The sequence below is a fragment of the Populus euphratica genome, unplaced genomic scaffold, assembly GCF_000495115.2.
Source record: "Populus euphratica unplaced genomic scaffold, PopEup_1.0 scaffold128.1, whole genome shotgun sequence".
Lineage (NCBI taxonomy): Eukaryota > Viridiplantae > Streptophyta > Magnoliopsida > Malpighiales > Salicaceae > Populus > Populus euphratica.
In genome coordinates, this window is record NW_011500015.1 from 270,241 (window position 1) to 294,870 (window position 24,630).

General features: G+C 30.4%; 2 protein-coding genes across 2 annotated transcripts; both read left to right on the forward strand.

The window, feature by feature from the left end:
- The first annotated feature begins 1,544 nt into the window (after nt 1-1,544).
- On the forward strand, nt 1,545-8,950 carry LOC105141644 (chitin elicitor receptor kinase 1-like). Its single transcript, XM_011048918.1, has 12 exons — nt 1,545-2,296; nt 2,585-2,618; nt 2,762-2,766; nt 2,878-3,036; nt 3,638-3,825; nt 5,073-5,162; nt 6,410-6,503; nt 6,586-6,737; nt 6,818-6,909; nt 7,744-7,882; nt 8,148-8,246; nt 8,332-8,950. Exons 1-12 carry the CDS (start codon nt 1,669-1,671, stop codon nt 8,494-8,496), a joined length of 1,845 nt encoding a protein of 614 aa, XP_011047220.1. The 5' UTR covers nt 1,545-1,668; the 3' UTR covers nt 8,497-8,950.
- A 2,177-nt stretch (nt 8,951-11,127) lies between these two features.
- On the forward strand, nt 11,128-14,871 carry LOC105141645 (Ubiquitin fusion degradation UFD1 family protein). Its single transcript, XM_011048919.1, has 3 exons — nt 11,128-11,445; nt 12,419-13,711; nt 14,258-14,871. Exons 1-3 carry the CDS (start codon nt 11,263-11,265, stop codon nt 14,483-14,485), a joined length of 1,704 nt encoding a protein of 567 aa, XP_011047221.1. The 5' UTR covers nt 11,128-11,262; the 3' UTR covers nt 14,486-14,871.
- The last annotated feature ends 9,759 nt before the right edge of the window (nt 14,872-24,630 follow it).

The window sequence follows — 24,630 nt, forward strand, 5'->3', positions numbered from 1 at the left end:
AGAGTTGGTCACCCACTCATTAATTAGTCATCAAATCAATAGTTCCCAACTTTGACATATAAAAGAAGGCATTGACCATGCATTTAAGCATCTTGATTTCCAAATCAAGATCATACTCTTGCTTTCTCTCTTTGTATTTTTGTAATGCTTAAGTTTTGCTTTCATTGATATAAAGTTTATGTCTTTCAATTCCTTTCCTTTACTTAGTTAACTTTTATCTTATTTATGTTCTTATTTTATTTATTTATTTTCCTTTCTTTCATTATGTTTAGTTAAATTTATTATGTCAAGATGAAAAGGTTACACTAATAATGTCAGAATACGTATAGTGTAAACTTAATATGAACTTTAATGTTTGATACTAACATGTTTTGTATTTATTATCTTATTCCCTCTTTAATACTTTGCTTGTTAAATGATTAATCTAGATTTATATTATATAACACTTGGTACAACAAATACTTGGCACTCTTATAGCCTATACTATGTGGTATAACCAACACCTGAGCTATGAAAAAAACTTGATTTGTTGTTAACATAAGTTATAAGCATGGATGCTTGATAATATTTACAAGTATTGACATTAATCGAATAAGATAACTAATGTAATCATGTTAACAATTTATAATCTGATTGGAACCTCCTTTGTGTGTGGTTTCCAATTGAATAATAAGAGTTTATACTATATTTATTTGACATACCATTAGTGGAACCTCTAACCTTGATATTTGTTGTTATCATTGTTTAATCTTTATATTAATATTTCATTTCAAAGTTCACATCTTCTTCTTCTCTTTCTTTTTCTTTATTATTATTATTATTATTAATATTATTATTACTACTATTACTACTATTACTACTACTACTAGTAGTAGTAGTAGTAGTATTGTTGTTGTTGTTGTTGTATTATTGTCATCTATAATTTATACAATTAATCTCTATGTGGTTCGACCCTGATCTTGCCGGGTTATTTATTACTTCGACATTCCTGCACTTGGGAGAAGATATCATTTTTTTAGTCGTGTCATTATACCCTTAATACATCATTAAAAATAAACCCCTAAACTAAGGCTAAAAACTCTTTAAATCAAGAATAATTTAGTTATTATATTATTTATATAAAATAAAATTCCCAAAACCCAAGATATTTTTTTATTTTTTAAGGGTAATATATTAATTTAACTGTTTTAAAAATCATAAAAAAATATTGGTATAGCATAATTCAAAAATAACAAATGAATTCATGAAAATACTTATTTAATCCTAGAGTAAATTTATTCAATTTCTTTTAAAAAAATAATTTTATTATTTCAATTCATACTAAATCATAGCATATGTAAAATACTTTTCTCACACAATTTAGATTTTTTATCACTTTAGAGAAAATAAATATATTTTTAAATTAAGTAAAATTATGACCATTCAATGTGAACCCGGGGAGTAGCGCCTGGTCCAATTAGAAGAGACGAAGTCAAACAGCCGGCGCGCGTCCTTTACTTTATAATTTCTACGCTAAAGAGCCCCGCCCCGCCAAACCTAACAAAACAAATTGATGTAACAGAAAACCGCGGGGATTAACTGAACACTACAAACGTCAAGCATCGGTCAAATCAAAACTCAGTTTCTCTAGTTCATCTTCCTTCTCCTGGACAGGAATTTTTCGAACCAATGAATCCCAAATTAGGGTTAGGTTTTGTTCTTCTGCTTTTACTCTGCTACTCAGTCGAATCAAAGTGCAGGAAAGGCTGCGATTTGGCTCTAGCCTCATACTACGTTTGGCGAGACGCAAACCTCACATTCATCGCCGAAGTTATGCAATCAAGCATCTTAAAATCATCAGATTTCGACACCATCCTCCGTTACAATCCTCAATTGCCAAGCAAAGACAGCCTCTCATCCTTCATCAGGATCAACATCCCTTTCCCCTGCGAATGCATCGAAGGTCAATTCCTCGGCCACTTCTTCAACTTCAACGTCAGATCTCAAAACACCTACACTGACGTCGCTTATACATACTATGCCAATTTGACCACGATCCCGTCGTTGGTGTACTTTAATAACTACTCCGAGTTTAATATACCCGATAACGGAAAACTTAATGTGAGTGTTAATTGTTCGTGTGGGGATAGCTCGGTTTCTAAGGATTACGGCCTGTTTATGACGTACCCGCTCCAACCCAACGATACTTTGGAGTCCATTGCCAATCAGACCAATGTTACTCAGGAGTTGCTGCAGCGGTATAATGTTGGTTTCAATTTTAGTCGAGAGACCGGTGTGGTTTATATTCCTACCAAAGGTGATTTGTTTATTTTGATTATTTTTAGAAGAATTGGAGAGATAGTGTTTTGTTTTGATAATTAGTTAGTTGGAGGTAATTTAATTAGGGAAATTAATTAAGAAAACACACAATTGTAGTATTTGTTTGGAGAACTTCGTCTATATTTCACGGTCCGGATTGATAAATTTATGTAAGTGAATGTTCATTAAATTCTAAAGCTATTTATTGATGCCTAAAATAACAGTTTTTAGCAGTCAGATGCTATAAATTTGTCTTACCGTGAATCTATTTCTTCTTTATTTACAGATACAGATGGTAGCTACCGGCCCTTGAAGTCGAGGTAATAATTTGTTTATTTTTACTAACACTACATTCTAAATTTGTTCTCCGTTTCTTACTGTTTGTTTGTTTGTTCATTTGTGGGTTTTATGAATTATTACATGTCTGTAATTTCCTTTTGTTTTTCATTTTTTCCTTTTTCAGCACAGGTGCTTTGGGCTTCTCTGATTCTTTATTTTGATATTTGGACTTGAATGCAAGATGATAAAATTCAAAGTTACTTGCTACTTTGAGCTGACGTTGTACTTTCCTGAAACCAGGAATAGCAGTTGGAGCTATTGCTGGCATATGTATAGCAGCAGTAGCTGTGGTACTGCTGTTGGCAGTTCTTATTTATGTGGGATTTTACCGAAACAAGAAGGAGAAGGGAGCAATATTGCTGTCGGCATCTCCACAACTCTCTCCACAAATTCTTCATGGTATTTCTATCATTATCCTTGTCCTTTATTTATGACTAAAGAGTTCTCAATGAATTAATTGGTGTCAACATGTTTCTCTCTTCTTCTTTTTTCTTTTAGAGAGAACATTAGGAATCGGTTTTGCATGAGGCATGGGCTGATTACATTTTATTACGGGGCATGGTTCCAGGACTCCCATGTATGGCTAAATATCTGCAGTGGTCCCAAAATCTTTGTTTCCAAACTTATAGTGGCTAGTTATGGGTTTTATTTTAGTACCAAGTCCTCAATATAGTTCAATTTTCAGTTCACAAACACTTTATCGACATTGCAATGCAATTGTGGCATGCCATAACAATAACTCTGTTGCCACAGTATATATGTCATGTTTATTGAGTGTTAAGCTCAGTCCTATCTAACTGGATTAGGATAGTTCTTCAATGTATCTTGTTTTTAGTACCATGATCACCATGCTCCGCTTTATGATTGTTCTTTTTCATTGTGTGAATGCATTTAAACACAATCATCTCATCTTATGAGTTCTTGATTCTCTTATTCTTCTGGAGAAAATGAAATCATGTAGATGACTAAACATGTCAAACATTTCTCTTTCTTGCTTCAGTAACTGGAAGTAACTCCAATAGACCTGTGAATGCAACTGAGTCTCAAGGTCGTACGGGCATAACTGTGGACAAATCTGTGGAATTCTCTTATGAAGAACTTGCTAAGGCCACTGATGACTTTAGTCTTGCAAATAAGATTGGTGAAGGTGGATTTGGGACTGTTTACTATGCAGAACTGAGAGGCGAGGTCTGTAATTACTGTAATTTTTATTTACTTATGATTCCCATTGTTAAAGCAATGATATAACATCATGCATTTTCCTGTGAGGTATTGAATGTTAGTTATTGATTTTGAGTTACTTTGGCACCTTCACTGAGTTTTTAATGATAAGAGCGGGTGTCCTGTTTTTATATTGGTAGTTATAATCTCCCATTCTACCACATAACATAACCATCAAGGAATGGATCTCAAATAAAACACAGATCCATTTTTTGTAGAAGGCCATTTATATTTATGTTGTTGAGGACAGGCTTATTCAGCATATTTTGAGTTTAGGATAATGTTACTTTGCCACGATTTATATTAAACACTGGATGTGAACTGACAAGACTTCGATTTGTTAATTTGATCAGGTCATATATATGATTCTACCTGCTTTAGGGAGATTTATGTTTGCAGAACATAGGAGTCCTAGAGCCAACTTCACATAAGCTATGTGAGGCCTAGTCATTGGTCAATTAGAACTGGGAATTCAAGTTGTGGAAATGAATAAAAAAAATTCTACTGGGTGAATGGTACAGGTGGATGAGCAACTACGTTAACTGTTAGCATCTGCCTGGCCTGAATTGAAATAGTGGTTGCTGAATCTACATTTCTAAACATCCTCTGTGTTCTTGAGGATTGAGGTCCACACCTTTTCTTTTCTTAGATTTTCTTGACTCATGTCAGCATAAAGGGTGAGTGAAATTTTGTCAACGTGAATTTCTGAATTGACTCTTCAATACATTCACGTCGATTGTTTCAGATTTGGTTTGATTTGGAAGAAAAGTGTACAGTCTCAAATGCTGGAGTTCTGTTTAGCTTTGGAGAAGTTGAACTAAACCAACTGAACAAACCTATTTATATTCTTGAAATTGCTTTTTAATTTTTTAATCAATTTATCATGCATTTATGACATATAAATGGGTTGGAAAATACGAAGCGCCTCAAAGTGATGTACCTCTTCTAAAGAACCTTGATCAATGTAACTTGCATTTTTTAATCATTGTCTATTTTTAAATTGAACAGGATAGAACTGGTTCAATTTGGTTCACTTTGGATTCAGCTATTTATTTTTGGAATTTTGTTAATAAACAGACATAGACATTTTACAGCTGAACTGACCAAATGCTCACCCCCAACTGGGCACCCCCAAATGTTTATTGCATATTACACTTATTACATGCGTGTGTGAATTTCCATTCTAAAATTTATTTCTGTGACTTGTTATGCAGAAAGCCGCAATCAAGAAGATGGACGTGCAAGATTCAAAAGAATTTTTTGCTGAGCTCAAGGTTTTAACACATGTTCACCACCTGAACCTGGTAATGCATTCATGTTTTTGCAATTACAAGAAATATGTACTGTACTTATGAACATGAATCGGTGCTAGAATCTTTTCTGTACTTGAGAAAATGTAATACATTTTTATTTAGGTTAGCTAACAATTTGCTGGAAAATTCTTGAGATTACTTTTTAGATCTTCATTTTAAACTGGAGACAGTATCTTCTTATCCTTTAATTAATTTCACCAATTTTTCAATTTAGCACAGTACAGAGGAAGGCACGGTTAGCTTTGCATTTTCTGTTCCAGGAACAGTGAGCGCAAAAGGCCTATGTTCATGTGCTTACCAACTTTGATAAAGTTACTGCACCCTCTACTCCTGTGCATTAGTTTTAATGTTAATAGTTTAGTCCACTTATTCACCCAAAACCTTGCACACTATCTTTTATTGGCAATGTTGGGTGCACGTGTGAGTGAAATGTCCCACATCTGTTTATATACAAGATTGGACCCATAACCCTCTAGTTTAGGCTTTTGGACTAGAGGTGGTGTCCATCATTATGTGTAAGCCCTCGTGCGCACAGGTCAATTCAGACATTGAGGCCCATGCATCTCCCCAACGCATACAGTTCCCTAACAGACATACAATTTGGAACACTGTATATCTCTTCCATAGGGGCATGATCTAATTTTACATCTACCTCATCATAAATCCATCCTATGCATCATAAATAATTGGAAGATCTACAGTTGCATAGGTATATGGAATTTCGAGATTGCTATGCAAGTAAAGAAATGTGCTTCATGTTATACCAGGACTAGGTATATGGAATTTGGAGAATATTATGCAAGTAAAGAAATGTGCTCCATGTTATACCAGGACTAGCTATATGGAATTTCAAGGACATATCATAGACCTTTAGAGCACTCTGCCATGTGACATTTTCTTTTTTTAATTTCTGGAAGGAATTATAGTTGGCTAATATTGAATGGTCCTTCTATTTCTGGATGGAATTTATATTGGTTAAACATATTCATGGATCTGAGTTGTAAAAATAATTTATGGATGTCCTGCAGGAAGGATTTTTGCATGTCAGTAATTATTTAATAACCATTGTTATGGGAGTGAGTAAAATAGCTGTATGTGCACTTGATCATGTGTATCTGCACACACACGTGCTGCATAGATGACCTTGTTAATTTTGAAGTTTTCTTACTTTCAATGAACTAGTAATGTTTTTACTTGTACTTTAAGCGCTAAGTAGTACTATCTACACTTAATTGCAGGTCCGATTAATAGGATATTGTGTGGAGGGTTCTCTTTTCGTAGTTTACGAGTACATTGAAAATGGAAACTTAAGCCAACATTTGCGTGGCTCTGGTGAGACTACATGTCCATTGTGATCATTTCTAGTGGTAGGAGTACCTAGAATGGCAATGATAAAAGTGTTGGTTGTTTGCAGGGAAGGATCCATTGACATGGTCTACAAGAGTGCAAATTGCCCTCGATTCAGCTCGAGGTCTTGAATATATCCATGAGCATACTGTCCCTGTTTATATTCATCGTGATATTAAATCAGCAAACATACTGATAGACAAGAACTTCAGGGGAAAGGTTGGATTGATAATTTTCTCATGATGGTGTCCCATTGTAAGCCCTTTTCACATAACTGTACTGAATCCTTTATTATACAGGTTGCAGATTTTGGATTAACAAAATTAACTAAGGTTGGAAGTCCATCTCTCCTTACACGTCTTGTGGGTACATTTGGATACATGTCGCCAGAGTAAGACATTTTCTCCTTTAACAATTCTATAAGAAGATAAAAAATTTCGAATAGGTTTCAGATAGGATCATGTTTAGCTTAACTACTGGCTGGTTACAATTTCTTAACAACTTGCCCTGTTTATAACTGTCTGGAGTTCAGAGAAAGAGCCCAAAATCTGTGTCAGAGCAAACAAAGTTTTTATGAGTTGTGTGATTTTACCTTATTCTCATCTGCAAATTTATGAGTGTCATTGTTTGGAGCATCTGATATAATTTTAAAGTAGGGTCAGTAAATGGCACATGTAGGTGGCGATGAAAATGTTCTGATCGAATGCTATTGAGAATTTTGTGTTGCATCTATTATCCATGTGTACTTTGATAGCATAAACCTCGTGAAATCCAAAAATTTTCAAACCATGAGGTTTGTTGCCAGGCAAGGAGGGGTATGGGATGGGAGGTTGATCACCCAGTTTATAATTCATGACCCAGAATGTGATAGAAGTAAAAAAAAGACTTCATGAGGGTGGTGAAAAATGAATGAGTGAGTCATATGGAGGAGTCTGACTATAATGCAAAAATGTTGTTTTTAGAGCGGGAAGATATGCGTGCATGGCACTGCTGCGGCCAAGTAAGGTTTTTGGGTGGTATGATTATAATTATAAATCTAATAGAGTTACAAGATATCTGATGAAGTCCCTGTAGTTTGCAAATGAAAATTTAATGCCATTTTTAGTCTACGAGAATCATGCAGGGGTATTTCATGCATCTAGCAGGACAGGGCAAAAACTTAAATGATATTTTTATTTTTATTTTTGACGAAACATGGATTAACATTTCCCATGGTTCTATGCAGATATGCTCAATATGGTGATGTTTCTCCAAAATTAGATGTTTTTGCATTTGGAGTTGTCCTCTATGAACTTATTTCTGCTAAAGAAGCTATCGTCAAGGCAAATGATTCTAGTGCTGAATCAAGGGGCCTTATTGCTTTGGTTAATTTTCTGCCATTCCTCTTATATCTATTAATTTCCAGATGTCAATAGATGGGTTTAATTTACTGCTCTGCTGCAGCTGGAATCGATGCTGAGCCAGACAGTTTGAACTACAATATTATACCAGGCTTAAGTGGAGTTGAATTGAACTTTATTAGTGCATTTGAGACTCACATGGATTTGTATTAAACTTCCAAGCCTATCCATGTGCTGCTTCCGAATTTATCTCCAAGCTGACCTTTTTTTCCCCCCCTTCATTCTACAGTTTGAGGATGTTCTAAATCAGCCTGATCCTGGAGAAGATCTTCGCAAATTAGTTGACCCAAGGCTTGGAGAAGACTATCCACTCGATTCAGTTCAAAAGGTAAAAAAAAACTTATCATGGAAATAAATATCAAGATCCTGTTTTTTCAGTCAGAATAAAAGCTAAGTGCCTATCTTGGTCCCAGGTGGCCCAGCTTGCCAAGGCATGCACTCATGAGAATCCTCAGGTGCGACCGAGCATGAGATCCATTGTGGTTGCCTTAATGACCCTTTCATCATCGACCGAGGATTGGGATGTTGGCTCCTTCTATGAAAATCAAGCTCTTGTCAATCTGATGTCAGGAAGATAAAAGGCAATGCAACGGCATCACTCATGTCAAAGCTTGCCTTACATGAAGAGCTGACGTTGACATGACAAACTCCTTTAACAGTGAAGCCCCACGGCCCCCGAAGCAGAGTTTTGGATTTGAGTTGGGGGAAAGAGATGACTTCTTGCATGCACCTTCCTCAGCTAATTTGAGTTGTTTTGTTTAAGGAAGTTGGAAAACTGGCTGGATTTTCTTTGATTAATGTTTTACAAGAAGCCATAGCTAGCAGATCATGGTTCATGCCATGCCAACAACCCAACCCTTGAGCGGTTGTATCATGGCAGTCCTGCATGGCGGGCAAAACTTTTTCTTGTACTTCAATAATTACGATTAGGGTAGACTTGGACGTGGCATACTATAAAACCCATCGACACTCTAATTGACTCTCTATTTACAATTTATAAGGGAGCAACAGGGAATATCATTGTTTTCCAAATCCTACCTCGTGTCCTTTGAAGGGGCCTTTAAAAAGCATATTGTAACGTAAATAATTACAATGAAACAAGAGTATTTTCTGCCAGGATAACAACAACAACGTAACAAGTACTTGTAAAGGATGTTTAAGAATATAATATTGTTATTTTTTAAATTAATTTTTACTTGAAAATATATTAAATAATGTTTTTTTTATTTTTAAAACATTATTTTTTATATCAATGCATTAAAATATTCTAAAAATATTAATTTAAAATAAAAAAAAATATTTTTTTTAAAAAACACAGAAACAAATAGTATCTAATTTTTTTTATAAAAAAAAACAACGATCTAACTTTTAAATAATGCAGATATATGGACTTTGGAGAGGGGTAAGGGTGCCTCATTACTTTAAGCTTAATCACTAGTTTCCCGAGCTATCTTCTCTGTGAGTTTGAAAGAAGAAAAAAATGTGTGATGAAAAACATTTTGGTATTGTTATTAAATATAATTTATTAGGTTAAATTTAAAAATCTTTAATTCAACTCATTGTCTAATTTGCATTTTAAATTGTATAAGAGATACGGTTCATTTGGCTTGATAGGTCCAAATACAACTTAAATAATTAGTAAAAAATATGGTTTGTCTAAAATAAAAATCAAAAAATGATATTTTTTTAACATTGATATGACGATATATTAAATTGACCTAAATTTCATAGTTTAACCCGTTAAATCCGTGACTCAGATCATATACTTTAGATTTAACAACTTTATTTTAAAAAATTATTTTTAAGTAATGATATGATAACAAAAATAAAATAGATACTCATAAAATTGAGAACCAACCAAATACCGTGAGGTTTGTTTAAAACTGTAATAATTTTATAAAAAATAAATTAAAATAAATTACAAATTCCAATTCAAAATCAAACTAAATATTAAAAAATAAAATTGATAAAAGAAAAGGGCCAAAATAGATTCAATCAAAAGAAAAAAAATGAAAGATGAATTTATATATATATATATACCATTATCATTATAAAACTCATCCCACTAGTCAAACTTGAAATCTTTTGATCTATCTCCTTATCTATTCCTGGTTTATAATTAATTTGTATTACAATTGATTTTACATGATCTAGTTGACTTGATGGATCTAAAAATAATATAAATAATTAGTAAAAATATAGTTTGATTTAAAAAAATTTAAAATAATATTTGTATTATTATTAAAATAATAATATATTAAATTAACTTTAGTTTTGTAACATAATTTGCAAAACTCATAACTAGATGAGGGCTCACTAAATTTTGTTTTTAAATTATTTTTTATACAATAATATTTTTTAATATTTTTTTTCTCATAGAACTCAAAGTCACTCACCTGCTAATATGTAACAAATTTCTTTTTTTATTTATTTATGTGGGTGTCCGGGCCAATTTGCCTGTATCACGACTAATCTCACGGTCCACTAAATATCCTACAAGCCCAATAGATATGTAAAATATCACAAGGATAACAATTATACACATAAAAATTCGAATTCAGATACAATGAAAAGAGATAATTTCCTTCTATCAGTAGGTCAAGACACTCGGTGCAAATTCTTTTCTTTTATTTAGATTAATTGTGTTCTTGCAGGACTTACAAAAGCTATCACGTGACACATTACTTTTTAATTTTACCAAAGCGAAAGGAGTTACATTTTGATTAGGTTCACAAGGCCACGTTTGCACTTGACAAAAATGGAGTAAAACACCAGTGTAAAATCTTAATAAATGTGCTATTGATCACATATATTTTATTTATTTATTTATTTAAAAATAAAGAATATTTTTTAAATCACTTCATGGTTCGACTGAGAGGCTAATTATTATTTAAAAAAAAAAAAACAATCTTAGAAACACATCCATGATGTTCTGGCGACGAGAGTTTGGGCAGCATATGAAACAACACTGGGTCCCAACAGGCCTCAACTTAAAAACGAAGAAAAGAAAAGCCCAGATCCTTCTGGAATTTGGGAACGATTTCGAATTCATCATCGTCATCACGGTCGTCATCGTTAGTTTGAAAAAACTTTTTTAAAGTATTTTTTTATTTAAAAAAGTATTTTTAAATATATTAAGATGATTAAAAAAATTAATTAAAAATTAAAAAACAAAATAAAAAGTTTGAAAAACACAATTTTAGAGCAATTCCATCTCCGCGTCCGTTACCGACCAGACAGAACCAAACTTATATATTAACTACTACACGATTCGATCCTTAAAATATCTGCAAGATTGCGAGGGTTGTTGGTTGTCTTGTGGAGAGAGAGATCGAAAGAAGAAGATGGATTTTGAGCTGAGAAGAGCGAGAGAGAAGTTAGAGAAAGAACAGAAAGAGAGGAAAGAAAGAGCCAAGCTTAGACTTGATAGAGAGAGGAAAGCAAAGGAAGAGGCAAGAAAGCAAAGAGAAGCCATCGAAGCTGTTCATCGATCTCGAAGGCTCGATGCCATTCAAGCCCAGCTCAAGGTCCCTCTCCCCTTTTTTATTTTCCCTCGAGATTATGCTCGCTTTCTTGATTTCCTTGTTTAATCGATTTGATTGCTCTCTATTTCCTGTTTCTCTTGAGTTTTCAAATAACATCAATTGTTGATCGGGTTTTTGGGGATTATTTGTGTTAATTAAGATTTTTTTTTTCTGGAACTTTGAACCTATCTAAAGCAAAATGCACTGAATTTTTATTTGGCCCTCAACTTTTGTGGCATGTGAATTTCATCCGCCTGCTGTTAAATGTTGCATCTAATTCCAATTTGTACGGAGGGAACCATACATGATCAAGAGAGGGAAGATGATGCGTTAATGGCTTGATTTTGTAGCAGGACAGTGATCAGGCAAACTTGAATTTAACTGACATGATGGTTAGATACATCTTGAAGATGTTTCAGTTATCTGTCTTCCTTCTTCCTTTTCTGCAAATCTCTCCCTGTAGCTTTCATGTTATCGGCAATTTGTTGAGGATTTGAATGCGCTGGGCATGGCTTATTTGTTGTTGAAAAGTCTCTTTCAATCATTATTGAATGAGTAAAAGGCTTCTCTTGAGTCGTACTCAAATGTTTGAAAAAACTCATTTTCTTTCTTATTTTCTATATTTATGGAAATATGAATTCTCTAACCTAATTCACCTCAATGTTGCAAAGAACATTCAACATTTCATCATGAGTTATAGAAATAGAAAGTTTTTGGCTGCTAAGTGGTCACTGGCTGCCATACTTTATCTCAGTATGAAATGGAATTGTTTTTTTTTAACATAGTTATATAATGTTTAGAATGTTAATAGATGGACATGAGTCACACCACATAGTGCTTACATATGTATATGAGCACGCTTGGAGATTCTCGTGTCTTGTTTTTCTATTCCAAATTTATTTTTATTTTTATTTTGTTCAGATTAGAATCTTAATGGTCTTTTTTATGCTCAAAAAGAAGTTGGTTTTCTCTGCAGATTGATGAGCAAATGCAAGAAAATTTGCTTGCAGGGAGAGGAATAGTATTTTCTCGCATCCTAGAAGCTGTGTCTTTTCAGGGTAGTGGAGATAAGATTAAATTACCTCCTTCTTGCTTCACAGGATTGTCTGATCAAGGTGCATTTGATAAAGGACCATTGTATTTCCAATTATCAGTTGTTCATCAAGAAGGTTCTTCAGAGATGATTGACACTGACTCAAAGCGGTCGACAACCCACTCAGGTGTTCTTGAGTTTACTGCAGAAGAGGGTTCAGTAGGGCTTCCTCCTCATGTATGGAGTAACCTCTTTCCCATAGATTCTCTAAAGGCTCCTCTGATTGAGGTTCAGTATGTCTGGCTGCCTAAAGGAACTTATGCAAAGCTTCAGCCAGATGTTGTTGGGTTTTCAGACTTGCCCAATCATAAGGCTGTGCTTGAAACAAGCCTTCGGCAACATGCTACGCTTTCTGAAGGCGATGTGATCACTGTCAACCATGGGATACTGACATACAAGTTACAGGTTCTGGAGTTGAGACCTTCGTCGAGTGTCTCTGTCTTGGAAACAGATATTGAGGTTGATGTTGTTGGTCCAGATTCAGGTCTGGAGAGCAGTCAACCTGTGCTGAAGCCTCTTATATTTGGGAAGGCAGAATCTGGGATGGTGGAAGAAGGAAGCTATAACTATTTTAAATTCTCTATTGATAATGATATTTGGGACAGAATTGCTGCTGACGATGTTAGGATCGAAGTAAGGATAGAGGCCGAGACCAATAATAGCGATACAGATCTTTACATGTCAAAGCATCCTCTTATGTTTCCAACCAGACACCAACATGAATGGTCTTCTCATGATATAGGTTCAAAAGTTTTGATACTTGGCTCTAAGGATAAGAACTTGGGAATGGGTGCTTACAGCATTGGTGTACATGGTTTCAAAGGAACAACAAAGTACAATGTGGCAGTGAGTGTTCAAGAGAATAGCAACCACAAGGTGGGTCAACAAGCTGGATCCTCATCATCTATGGACATTGATGCTGTAGAGTGTAGGAACTGCAAGCATTTTATACCCAGCAGAAGTATAGCATTGCACGAAGCCTTCTGTAGCAGACATAATATTGTTTGTTCGCATCCTGGCTGTGGAATTGTTCTGAGGCTTGAAGAGTCCAAAAACCATTTGCACTGTGACAAATGTGGGCAAGCTTTTCAACAGGGTGAAATGGAGAAGCACATGAAAGTTTTCCATGAACCACTTCAATGCCCATGTGGGGTGGTCCTTGAAAAGGAACAGATGGTAAGCTATACAACCCCTGCCTCTTCTTCTCTTCTTAAAATTCTTCGTTGGGTTATTTTACTGTCTGATTTAGTATGAATTTGCATTTTCAATCGAAGTGGTAGTATAGCCTAGCCAGTTGGGTATCTAAGGCACATAGAACATCCAATTCATTGTCAAAGTTAAATAAACCAAGAATCCATCTGTTTAGATGAGATTTGGCATAATGTAGCATGGAAGATTAGAATGGTCCGAGCTGAGCTTCTGTTTTTTTCAGATGTTGGGGTTTCAACTGGTCGAAGTTTCATTTGGTTCCAATTTGGCTGATGATGATAAATGCTACTGAGTTTTTTCCTCAAGTTAGAATTTAAATTGAATTGTAAAAATGCAGTCTTTTGATTCTGTTGACAATTTCCCCGAAAGTCCTCATGAAACAAATGAAAAAATGAAATTCCCTAGCTTTTAAAAAGTTGTATTTCTCCTGCATGAAATCACAAGCATGATTACGTAGTTACCTCTACATTTCTTAGCGATGCTGTATATCATCTATTCATTTGCCCGTGGCAGGTACAACACCAGGCTTCAATCTGTCCCCTCCGTCTTATTACATGCCGGTTTTGTGGTGACATGGTTCAAGCCGGGACTTCAGCTATGGATGTGCGTGATCGATTGAGAGGACTAACTGAGCATGAGAGTGTTTGTGGATCTAGAACTGCTCCATGCGACTCCTGTGGGCGATCTGTGATGTTGAAGGAGATGGACATACACCAAATTGCTGTCCATCAAAAAAGTTGATGCCCTCCACGAGTTATCAGTTGAAGGTGCTGCCCACGTGGTCGTGTTGTGTAGATGCATGATATAGCAATCTATTAAATTGTGATCTGACCCTGGTCTCGTTGCTCTGGGCTGTTGGAGTCAATGATTGATGTTCAAGCTGACTGATGTCCATATGGAAAGCAATGACACAGACAGTTTGATCATGTCAATGTAATGTTATTAATATTAATATTGCCTGTATCACTGCTCGTGTCGTTATTTGTTTTCTTGAATTTGCTGTTCTTTTTAGCAAAAAGATGTAATATTTATCTGCTACATGGACAGCGTGCATCTTTAAAATCTAACATTAAAAAAACAATCAATGTCACATTATCAACTCTAACGAAGCTCCCATAATTCTTCCATGTTCTGTATCCTGTGCGGTTTGAACCCTAAATGTTTTTTTTTTTTTTGGTTGTGTGTATTCAGAAAAACACCTAAACAATAAAATTATTTTAACCATAATTATAAAACTCTTTTTAGAAGTTGACAAAGAGAAACGTCCAGGTCACACACAGGATGGCTTGGCTGAGTCTAATTCTTAAAATAAATTAAACCAAAATGACATTAGTAAAACCCAAAACAAATTCAAAAGCAAAGTTAAACAGGTTAAGAGTTAAGTTTTGACCGGCTAAGCATGAAATGAAAGAATGAACGAACTCGAGTTTTGGATTAACAGGTTTTGTTTTTTTCCTTCAATCTGAATTAATTCAGATATCAGATCAATGGCTAGATTTACTTGTTAAGCTAGTTTGTATGGTTTTAAAGAAAAGTGTATTATTTCATGCATCTCGCGTGGATAACATATACACAACAAAATAACAACATTGATTTATTATTTGAGGTATCAAAATAAAATTAAAAATTTTAAAGTATAAATTGAGGACCAAGATAATATTTTAAAAGAAGTTGTAGAAGTATAAGAACAACAATAAATGGAATTAATTAGAATATTATTAGATGGGTAATATGTGCTATGTCATGGGTTGGTCTAAAAAAATTTTAATATTAATAAAAGGCTCATGCAATAACAATGTTTTAAAAATATTAAGAAAAACTTGATATTAAAGTCATTAACTTGATTGTTTCTAATAAAATCAGGTAATTTAATAATTTCATCTAAATCACAGGTAATAATAACATATGAAATGTATAAAAAAAATCACGCAACAATCGACTAATTTTTTTATTTAAAGCCAGCAATAGCATGCATGTAAAGAGAAGAAGAAAAAAAGAATATCTAGAGATACATTGTCATTCCACCATGGGTATTTCTCATATGATCAAAAGAGTCTGCTAAAACATTTTGAATTTGATTATGGAAGGTTGCACAATGATATCGAAAGAAGTTACATGGATTGCAAGAGTAATACCCTAAAAATATAAACTGAACAAAAAAAGTGAAATGAGAATCTATCAATATTCAATCAATTAATTATATTTAATTTAAAAATAAATTTCATTTTGAATAAATCAACTTAACAAAAATAAAAAAACTCGAGATAACCCAATTAAATATAAAATAAAACAAAGAATGTAGAAAAAATAAAATAAATAAATATCAGAGAATAAAATTAAGAAAAATTAGCTTAAAAAATTATTAAAGAAAACCAAAGTTATGTTGAGCGAACTTCCCAAACCCATAACCCATAACAAAGTTATGTTGAGCCAACTTCCCAAACCCATAACCTATAAAATCTCAGACATATAATTAACTAAGAAGTTCAAATCTAAACTAATTTAATATTAAAAAAATAAATATAAAAAATTGGGAAAAAAAAACTACAATCAAAGAACTAAGATAAAATTTAATAGGAAAAAAAATGATGAACGCAAAAAAATCAATTCTAAAAATTATTAAAAAAATTACATGAATAGAAATTAAGAGAAAGGGGAAAAACTTTTAACAAATAAAAAAAATTAATGAGGATAAAATTGAAATAAAATTCTAATTTTATAAGTTATTTAAAATTAAAAAAAATATTAACCAAAGGATCAAGGACTAAATTCAAAAGATTCAAATTACATAAATAGAAATTAAAAAATAGAGATAAAATTTTAGTTCCATTAATTATCTCAAATAAAACAAATATTAATCAAAAAATCAAAAATTAAATAAAAAATAAAGAGAAGTTAAGGGTTTGATTTAAAAATTATAAAGCAATGCAAATATCAAAATAAAGAGAGAGAGAGAATAGCTTATCAGAGTCGAACTGAAAAGAATTTTACTGGATTTATTTTTATATATCTTTGATTTTTTAAAAGACCAAATCTCCACTAACTTTATTCAATAATAACAAAAACAGATAATATAATAACAAATAACAAAGATATCCTGTATACAAAATTAAATGACATCGATAACCTCAAATCCAAGGTGTGAAAAATTAAACTCCAAGGGTAAGTTCACTTTTTTACTATGCTAATCAACAGAAAAAACCAAACATTCCAAGTTAAATTATTTTTATTTATGAGTACAAAATTGTTATTTGATTGTACATCTTTCACATAAAAGAACAAATATAACTCTAAATGACACCGAACGACTTTTTACCTTTAATGACATTAATTTTATTTTATTGTGCATTAAAAAAATATATACATTCCCCTCAATCAATTTAAAATCCTGTAATTGTCCCATTGTAAAGACAATACTGCCCTTATCCATCAACAAATGGTTTTTTTTAAAAAAAAGATAAATATAGTTAAAATATTATTCTCATCCACAGGCAATGTATTTAAGGAAATAGTGTTTTCATCAGCCATTTCAAGGTTTTTTTTTTTTTTAGATGAAATAAGACATTTACAAAATTTATGAAAGAATTGAAGATAATTTTTTGGAGTGAACCCAAACCAAAAAAAAAAATTAAAAAGATTGAATAATACTGAAAATTGTAACATAAATTATTTAGAAAGTTATATTTATGATTTTTCATATTACTATTATAAAAACAGCTTTATGAGCCCTAAAGTGTGTTTAGTTTCAATGAATTTTTTGATATATTTTATTATTACTTTGATATACTATTATTAAAAATATTTTTAAAAAAATAAAAAAATATATTTTAATATATTTCTAAACAAAAAATATTTTTAATTACAATCACTGCCATAATCTAAATATTACCAAAATTAACAAACATAACTGAACCTTGAACTTGGATTGCAAAATTATATAGATGAAGATCTTCCAATAAATATACGGAATATTAAATTAAATAAACCCAGAAACCGAGAAAAGGTGAAGTTAAAGGCAGTCAGATTCTAAATAATTTCAGTTAATTTTACCAGACGTCAACAATTTCCCTCTTGGCTATGAATTCCTTGCTACTCCGACGGTGACTGCGTTCATCAGTGGCATAAAATAAATAAAATAAAACTGGGGGCACGTTGTCTTGATTCCATATTTCCGGCAAAATGGAAGCCACGATCTGGCAAACTTACAAGCCTCTTTCATGCCAACCAACTAAAGTTATAGCAGCACCACCACCATCTGACAAATATACATGAAGCTTCCCGGTAAAGCCATGGCCGACAATATATGGTGCTCATAACCGCCCGGTAGACTCCTTATTTGGATCCACAGTGCATATAAACACATCGATGGTCGGGCGTTTGTCATCTTCAAGTAAGTTTTCGGGAAATACAGTTTGAGAAACTGGTCTCCAATGCCAAGTAAACAAGGATAAAGAGGTTTGTTGTATGTTAAAAACAGTGAAAAATTGAATAGGAAAGGACATTCTTTGATAAGTAATTATAGGTGATTATAGCTGAGGGGCAATTAACCACATTTCACAAGTTTTAATATTATATATATATGTGTGTGTGTGTGTGGATTTAAAAAAATAGTAATCATAAATAAAATAATAGAATTATTTAGGTTTTTTATTATGCCTCTTTTATTTATTAAGAGTATTATAAATAACACTGGGTATATTAGCAATTACATAATAATATAGGGCCAAAATCGTTTTTTGATTTAAAGCCAAAATCTTTTTTTTAATTAATTTAAACTACGTGCTCTATTTTTATTTTTTGATTGAGTTTTTGCATGCAATTAGGATTGCCAAGAAAGGTTCATGAATTATAGTTTTTATGATATTTAATTTTTAATCGCTTTTAAGAGGTGAATGTTACATTAATGGAGTCATTGATTATAGGAAATCATTGAAACTGATTTTATATGTTTTTTGGTAGATTAATTTGAAGCAATAGTGAAATTAAAGAGAATAAAAATAAAAAAGATGAGCCGGTAACTTTAAACCACTAAAATGTGGTCTTTTGATGAGTGTTATGGTCAAAATTTAATACTTAGTTATAGTATGTCGTGAGTTCCTTTTTTTGATAGATTATTTTTCAAAATCAAATTTGTGGATTATGAGTTATGATAGATAAGAATAAACTACATGAATATCTAATTTCTAGATTTATAAATACATAAAATCTTTGAAATTAACTCTTAATTAATTGGGGAGTGTGATTCACCCTCAATACTTTATGGTCACAAATTTTATTGTTTCTGTTTAATATGCTAATAATAAGTTTTAGTGTGTTTTCATATTTTTTGAAAGAGTTTATATGAATTTTAAAAAAATATTTTTAATTATTGATATTTAGAAGTTATTAACTATGGAGAGTAAACAACCTTTATAGTTTGGTTTTAAACATTTTCAATATAGTAAAATTAATTGATTTTTATTTGAGTTTGTTGAAGGTGTTTTATAAAAAATTTATTTTGTATATTAATTAATTATTTACTTAATAAATGATTTTCTAAAAATAGTTCATAATTTTCAAAACCTCTACTTTAATTATTCTTCAAAATATTATTTTACTTGAAATAAAAATATTTTGTATTTTTCTCTAATCAAGTTTTATAATGTTATTATTTTTTAACCATATTTATCATATATTTTACATAATTATTTTTGGTGTGTGCGCGCGTGCGTGTGTGTATTATAATAATAAAAAAAAGACTATAATAACAAGTTCTAGTGTTAGGTGATTTTTTGATGAAATTTTAAGGAGATTTAAGTTGTTGATATATTTAACCTTTGATTAAATTAAGCATTAGAAACAATCATTAACTAATATTATAAATGTCACGGGGAAAGTATTATAGCTTTTTCATACTAGATTTTTTTTTGTTTGTTTTTTTATTTTATTTTTTTCCTACATCTTTTTTGGTTTTATATGTCTTTTTTTTAAGATTATCTTTTGTTTTTGTATTTTTTTTTAAATTATCTTTGTTGATTTTTTCTAATATTGAACTAGTTAAAAATTTAGTTTTGTAGTTTTTTCTTTAAAACATTATGAATTACTACAATGTTTCCCTACATGATTTTTTTTATGAATTTTTTTTCAAAATGATCTTTGTCTATTTTATTTTTTTCATATTGAGATGGTTAAGAATTTTGCTTCGTAGTTTTTTTTATTTAAAACACTAGGGATTTTTATAATGTTTCCCTACATGATCTTTGTTTTGCTATAGTATTTCTCTATATGTTTTTTTTTTAAATTATCTTTTTCAAAAAAAAATTTAATATTGAGCTAATTGAGAATTCAGCTTTAACTTTTCCCACATATTTTCTTTATTTTTTTTATTTTTTGTTTTTTTTCCAAAATTGTCTTCTTCTTCTTCTTCTTCTTTTTCATTTTTTTGTGCCTTTTTTTTTCAAAAAATTTCTTCTTCTTCTTCTTTTTTATTTTTTTGTGCCTTTTTTTTTCAAAAATTTTTTTGTTGGTTTTATTTTTTTAATATGGAGATAGTTGAAAATTTATTTATATAGTTTTTTTCTTGAAAGCACTATGAATTGTTATAATATTTTCCAACATAGTTTTTTTTCTTTTTTATGATTTTTTTTAGAATTTTCTTTGTCAATTTTATTTTTTTTATTTTGAGCTGATTAAGAATTTACCTTCATAGTTTTTTTTCTTTAAAATATTGTGGATTTCTATAGTGTTCCCTTAAATAATTGTTTTTATTATGATTTTTTCTAAAATTGTCTATATTAATTTTATTATTTTTAATATTGAGCTGGTTGAGAATTACAACTATAAATTTTCTCATAAAACACTCTAGATTGCTACAGTGTTTCCCTCCATAGTTTTTTTTCTTTTCGTTTTTGTTGATTTTTATTTTTTTTCATATTGAGCTGGTTGAGATTTTAACTTCATTGTTTTTTTTTTTAAAACACTGTAGATTGCTACAATGTTTTCCCATATTATTTTTTTTTGTTATGATTTTTTTTAAAATTTTCTTTGTTTGTTTTATTTTTTAAATATTAAGTTAGTTGAAAATTTATTTTTGTAATTTTTTCCTTGAAAACATTATGGATTGTAGCAATTTTTCTTCATACAATTTTTTTATAAAATTTTTCAACAAACCCATAACAATATAAAAGTATACCATAAGCCCGCGACATCGCCCAGGCATGATGATATCTAGTTGGATACTAATGCATGTATAATTTATGGTGGTTGTTATTATTAGATTGTTGAGTGTTTGATTGTCTTTATAGCTAATTCTAGATTTGCATACCAGGTAAATAATTTTTCATCTCTTTAATTGATTCTTTTGAGTTAGAAAATATATATTTTATATGCTAAATGATTTTTTTTATTAAGATATTTGTTATTTCATAATTTAGGTGGATTAGGCATAATAAATGATTTGTAAGTTCAAGAAAGTATGTTTATAATTGCTAAAAATAAAAAAAAAAATTGTTTTTATGAACTCATTCACTATTGAATATGAATATGAATTTGATTGATTACATTTTGAACTTAGCCTTTAAAGGTTATATATTAACATTTATAAACATGTTTATTTAGAATTTGATGTCTAGTCACATAACAAAATATTATTTATTGTCATTATAATTAAAATAACCATGTTTCTTTAACTTTGAATATGAACATGCAATACATGTTTATATTCAAAATAAATTATTTGAATTATTTAAATTGATGGATGATTTATAAATATCCTTATCTTTTAAATCTTTGAAAGTAATAGAATTTTAGTATAATAAATTAATTGATTATAAGTTATATCTATCACAAAGTTTTGATATGTTTAATCCAATTAGAAAGATAGATTGTTATTTATTAAGTGTATGATATTTATTCACTATTTATTTATTATTCAGATGCTTCAGAGAAAGTGGCTTGAAGAAAGTTTAAAATTTTCTAGTGGTTGCTTCATAAATTTATATTTGATTATTAGATTTTAATATTTTAATAAATAGATTAATTTGTGATTTTAAACTTGTAGAATATTTGGTTTTATTTAACTTTGAAGTTATGTGAAATAATTTATATTAGGTGTAGTTAAGTTTTAATTCAAGGTATTTTTTTTAATAGGATATTACTTTAGTATAATTTATTAATTGGAGTTAAGATGTTTTACAATTCCATAAGACGTGCGGCCTTTGTCACGTAAAAGAAATATTTTCATGGTTTGTTAGCTGAGGGAGTGGCAAGCATTAAAGATTAAAAACACCGTAAATATAGAGAGGTTTTTAAAATATTTAATTTTATTTATTTATATCTCTACTTGTTAAAAGGTTATTACAATTATTTATATAGAAAAAAAAACTATAGAGCTTTAATAGTACTCAATAAAAAAAATAAACTATGGAGAAATATTCCCTTCAAATTAAAAAAAAAGGTAAAAAATCATTATAATAAAGAATAAAAAATAAAAAATTTAAAGAATAAAATTAATTAAAAAAATATCTATTTTTCTAAAAAAGCTCATGTACCAATCTTTTATATAAAAATGAACACATCCTTGAATTTAGTTTCAATGAACGCATCCTTGAATTTACTTTCCAATTAGAAATCATTATCCATTAAGAATACTATTTCATGCATGAATTCTTAACACCTTGCATCGTATAAAAAAATAAAATTAATTAAGAAAATATTTTTTTTAAAAAAAAACTATCATATCAGTGAGTCGGCGAATGAGCCACGTGAAAGAGAGAGGGTGAGGTTCGTCCATTGTCGACAACACAACCTTAATGGAAAAAACAGGTTCTGGGATGTTTCACTACAGATAGGGTGATGTTTGATGCGGTGTAGTCTTAATAATGGATTTGACTTTTGCAGATGAATAAAAATGAATTAAGGCAGTGGATGTGTTGGTTTCGATGATTTTAACGGAGGTTTCTTCACTGAGGAGGTAGCTTTCAATTTACCAACCACACTAGCCCTTGCTGGAATCATGGCTTTGATTGCCACCATAAAAGTGTTCGGCCCTTGATCATCTCCATCATGGCTTTTCTTGAAGATACAAGATAAAGTTTTAGTTTTTTTTTTTTTTTAAATTTCTGACAATGTAATAATATTAGCTTGATGGCAGACTGGTAATTACGTGTTTAATGATAAAGTTATAATATTAATATTGTAATGGTAATTTAGTTAATTAAATAAAATATAATAACAATCTGGTAAATAATCTGGTTTTTTTATTGATTTTTTTGTTTTACATGCTAGCATGAGAATATAAAATGTTATGAATCAATAAGATGTGATGAGTGATATCTCAAAGAATAAAAATACAATCAAACTATACAAAACCGAATATAATATTCTCCACTTAAAAACAATTTAATCAATAGTCAAACTTCTCCATCAATTGATGTGCACGACGTATGTTCTAAAGGTCAAAAGTTGAAATTAGAGTGAAATATCAACTCTGTCTCAAATCTAAAATAGCAAGGATCGGTTCTGAAATTATAGGATCTAATGTGAAATGAAGTTAAACCATACAAACCTCAAATAGTACTATTGACGTGATTGTTATTGCATTAAAAACGCTGTTTTTAAAACATTAAAAAATATTTTAAAATAATTATTTTTATATTTTTAAATTATTTTAATGTACTAAGTTAAAAATACTTTTTTTTTGAAAGAAACATAATTAAAAAAATTATATAAACAACAAAATTTAAAATTCCTTACCTGTAATTTTAGAGTTTTATGTGTTATCGTGATTTTAAAATTGTAAATATCACCTATAACTTTTATATATATATATATATATAGTTGAGGCAATTTCTTCGGCTCTTAACTCTATGCAAAAAAAAATAATAATCAACACAGCAAATTATATTCAACAAGCTTAGTTTATAAAATCAATTCAACTGCATGCAGATAAAAACTCAATCTAATTTGTAGGATAAGAATTTAGTTAGGTTTAATATCTTTTTGATTGAATCAAATTCTCAACATATCTAACATAAATACTCTACAAGAATCCACAAATTCAAGAATTAACTATAAATCAAATCTTGTGCAACAAGGTAATTAACCCCCTGCTCTTTTTAAAAAATTCAAACCCTTTATTTTATAACCTTTAAGAAGTCCAAAATTATTCATTAGAGTCTAATTAAAAAAAATGGTGTCCAAAAATATCCTTTATCTTACTTCCTAGTTCGTTTTTTATCTTTTTTATTTTTTTTCATTTTTTATTATTAAGTTTTTAATTCCTTTGTAATTTTTAACTCATTTTTTTTTATTTTCTTTCTAACCTCATTCTTTATTGTGAGATTTTTATTTAATTTTATTCTTGGATATTTAATTATTATTTTTTGGACTTATCGAGATCATAAGAGTTTACACAATTTAATTTAAAATCTGAATTAATAAAATACCTGGACCAGATTATTTTAAATTTAAGTCACTACACCAAATTTTATTACAATGTCAAAAAAAAATAAAAAATCTAGATACTATCTTCAAATGTCCAAAACGTTTCTAATCCAAGCCGCAGCAAAAAATACAGTAAATAAACTAGTTTGAAACTATACCCCCACGAATGATTGTAGCTACTCTCGAAAAGATTTTAACTTTTGACCTTAACACAGTAGTGGTGGGGGCATTTTATAAATTAAAAAAAAAATCGTATGATGTGAACAAAATCTTTATTGTGCAGGAATATATATAAAAAAATTACTTATCTTTTGACTTTTGCTGTCAAAAAGGTGCCGCAACATTCAAATTATAGGGTAATTGTTTTTCGCATTTTTCAAATGTTTTTGAAAAAAAATATTTATTTATTATTTTAAATTAATTTTTATATTATTTTAATATGTTAATATTAAAAATAATTTTTT

Coding starts and splice junctions, on each gene's coding strand:
- LOC105141644 (XM_011048918.1), top strand. CDS start 1,669: ATGAATCCCAAATTAGGGTTAGGTTTTGTTCTTCTGCTTTTACTCTGC. Junction 2,297..2,584: donor GGTTTATATTCCTACCAAAG/GTGATTTGTTTA, acceptor CTTTATTTACAG/ATACAGATGGTAGCTACCGG. Junction 6,910..7,743: donor TTTGGATACATGTCGCCAGA/GTAAGACATTTT, acceptor GGTTCTATGCAG/ATATGCTCAATATGGTGATG.
- LOC105141645 (XM_011048919.1), top strand. CDS start 11,263: ATGGATTTTGAGCTGAGAAGAGCGAGAGAGAAGTTAGAGAAAGAACAG. Junction 11,446..12,418: donor CCATTCAAGCCCAGCTCAAG/GTCCCTCTCCCC, acceptor TTTTCTCTGCAG/ATTGATGAGCAAATGCAAGA. Junction 13,712..14,257: donor TCCTTGAAAAGGAACAGATG/GTAAGCTATACA, acceptor TGCCCGTGGCAG/GTACAACACCAGGCTTCAAT.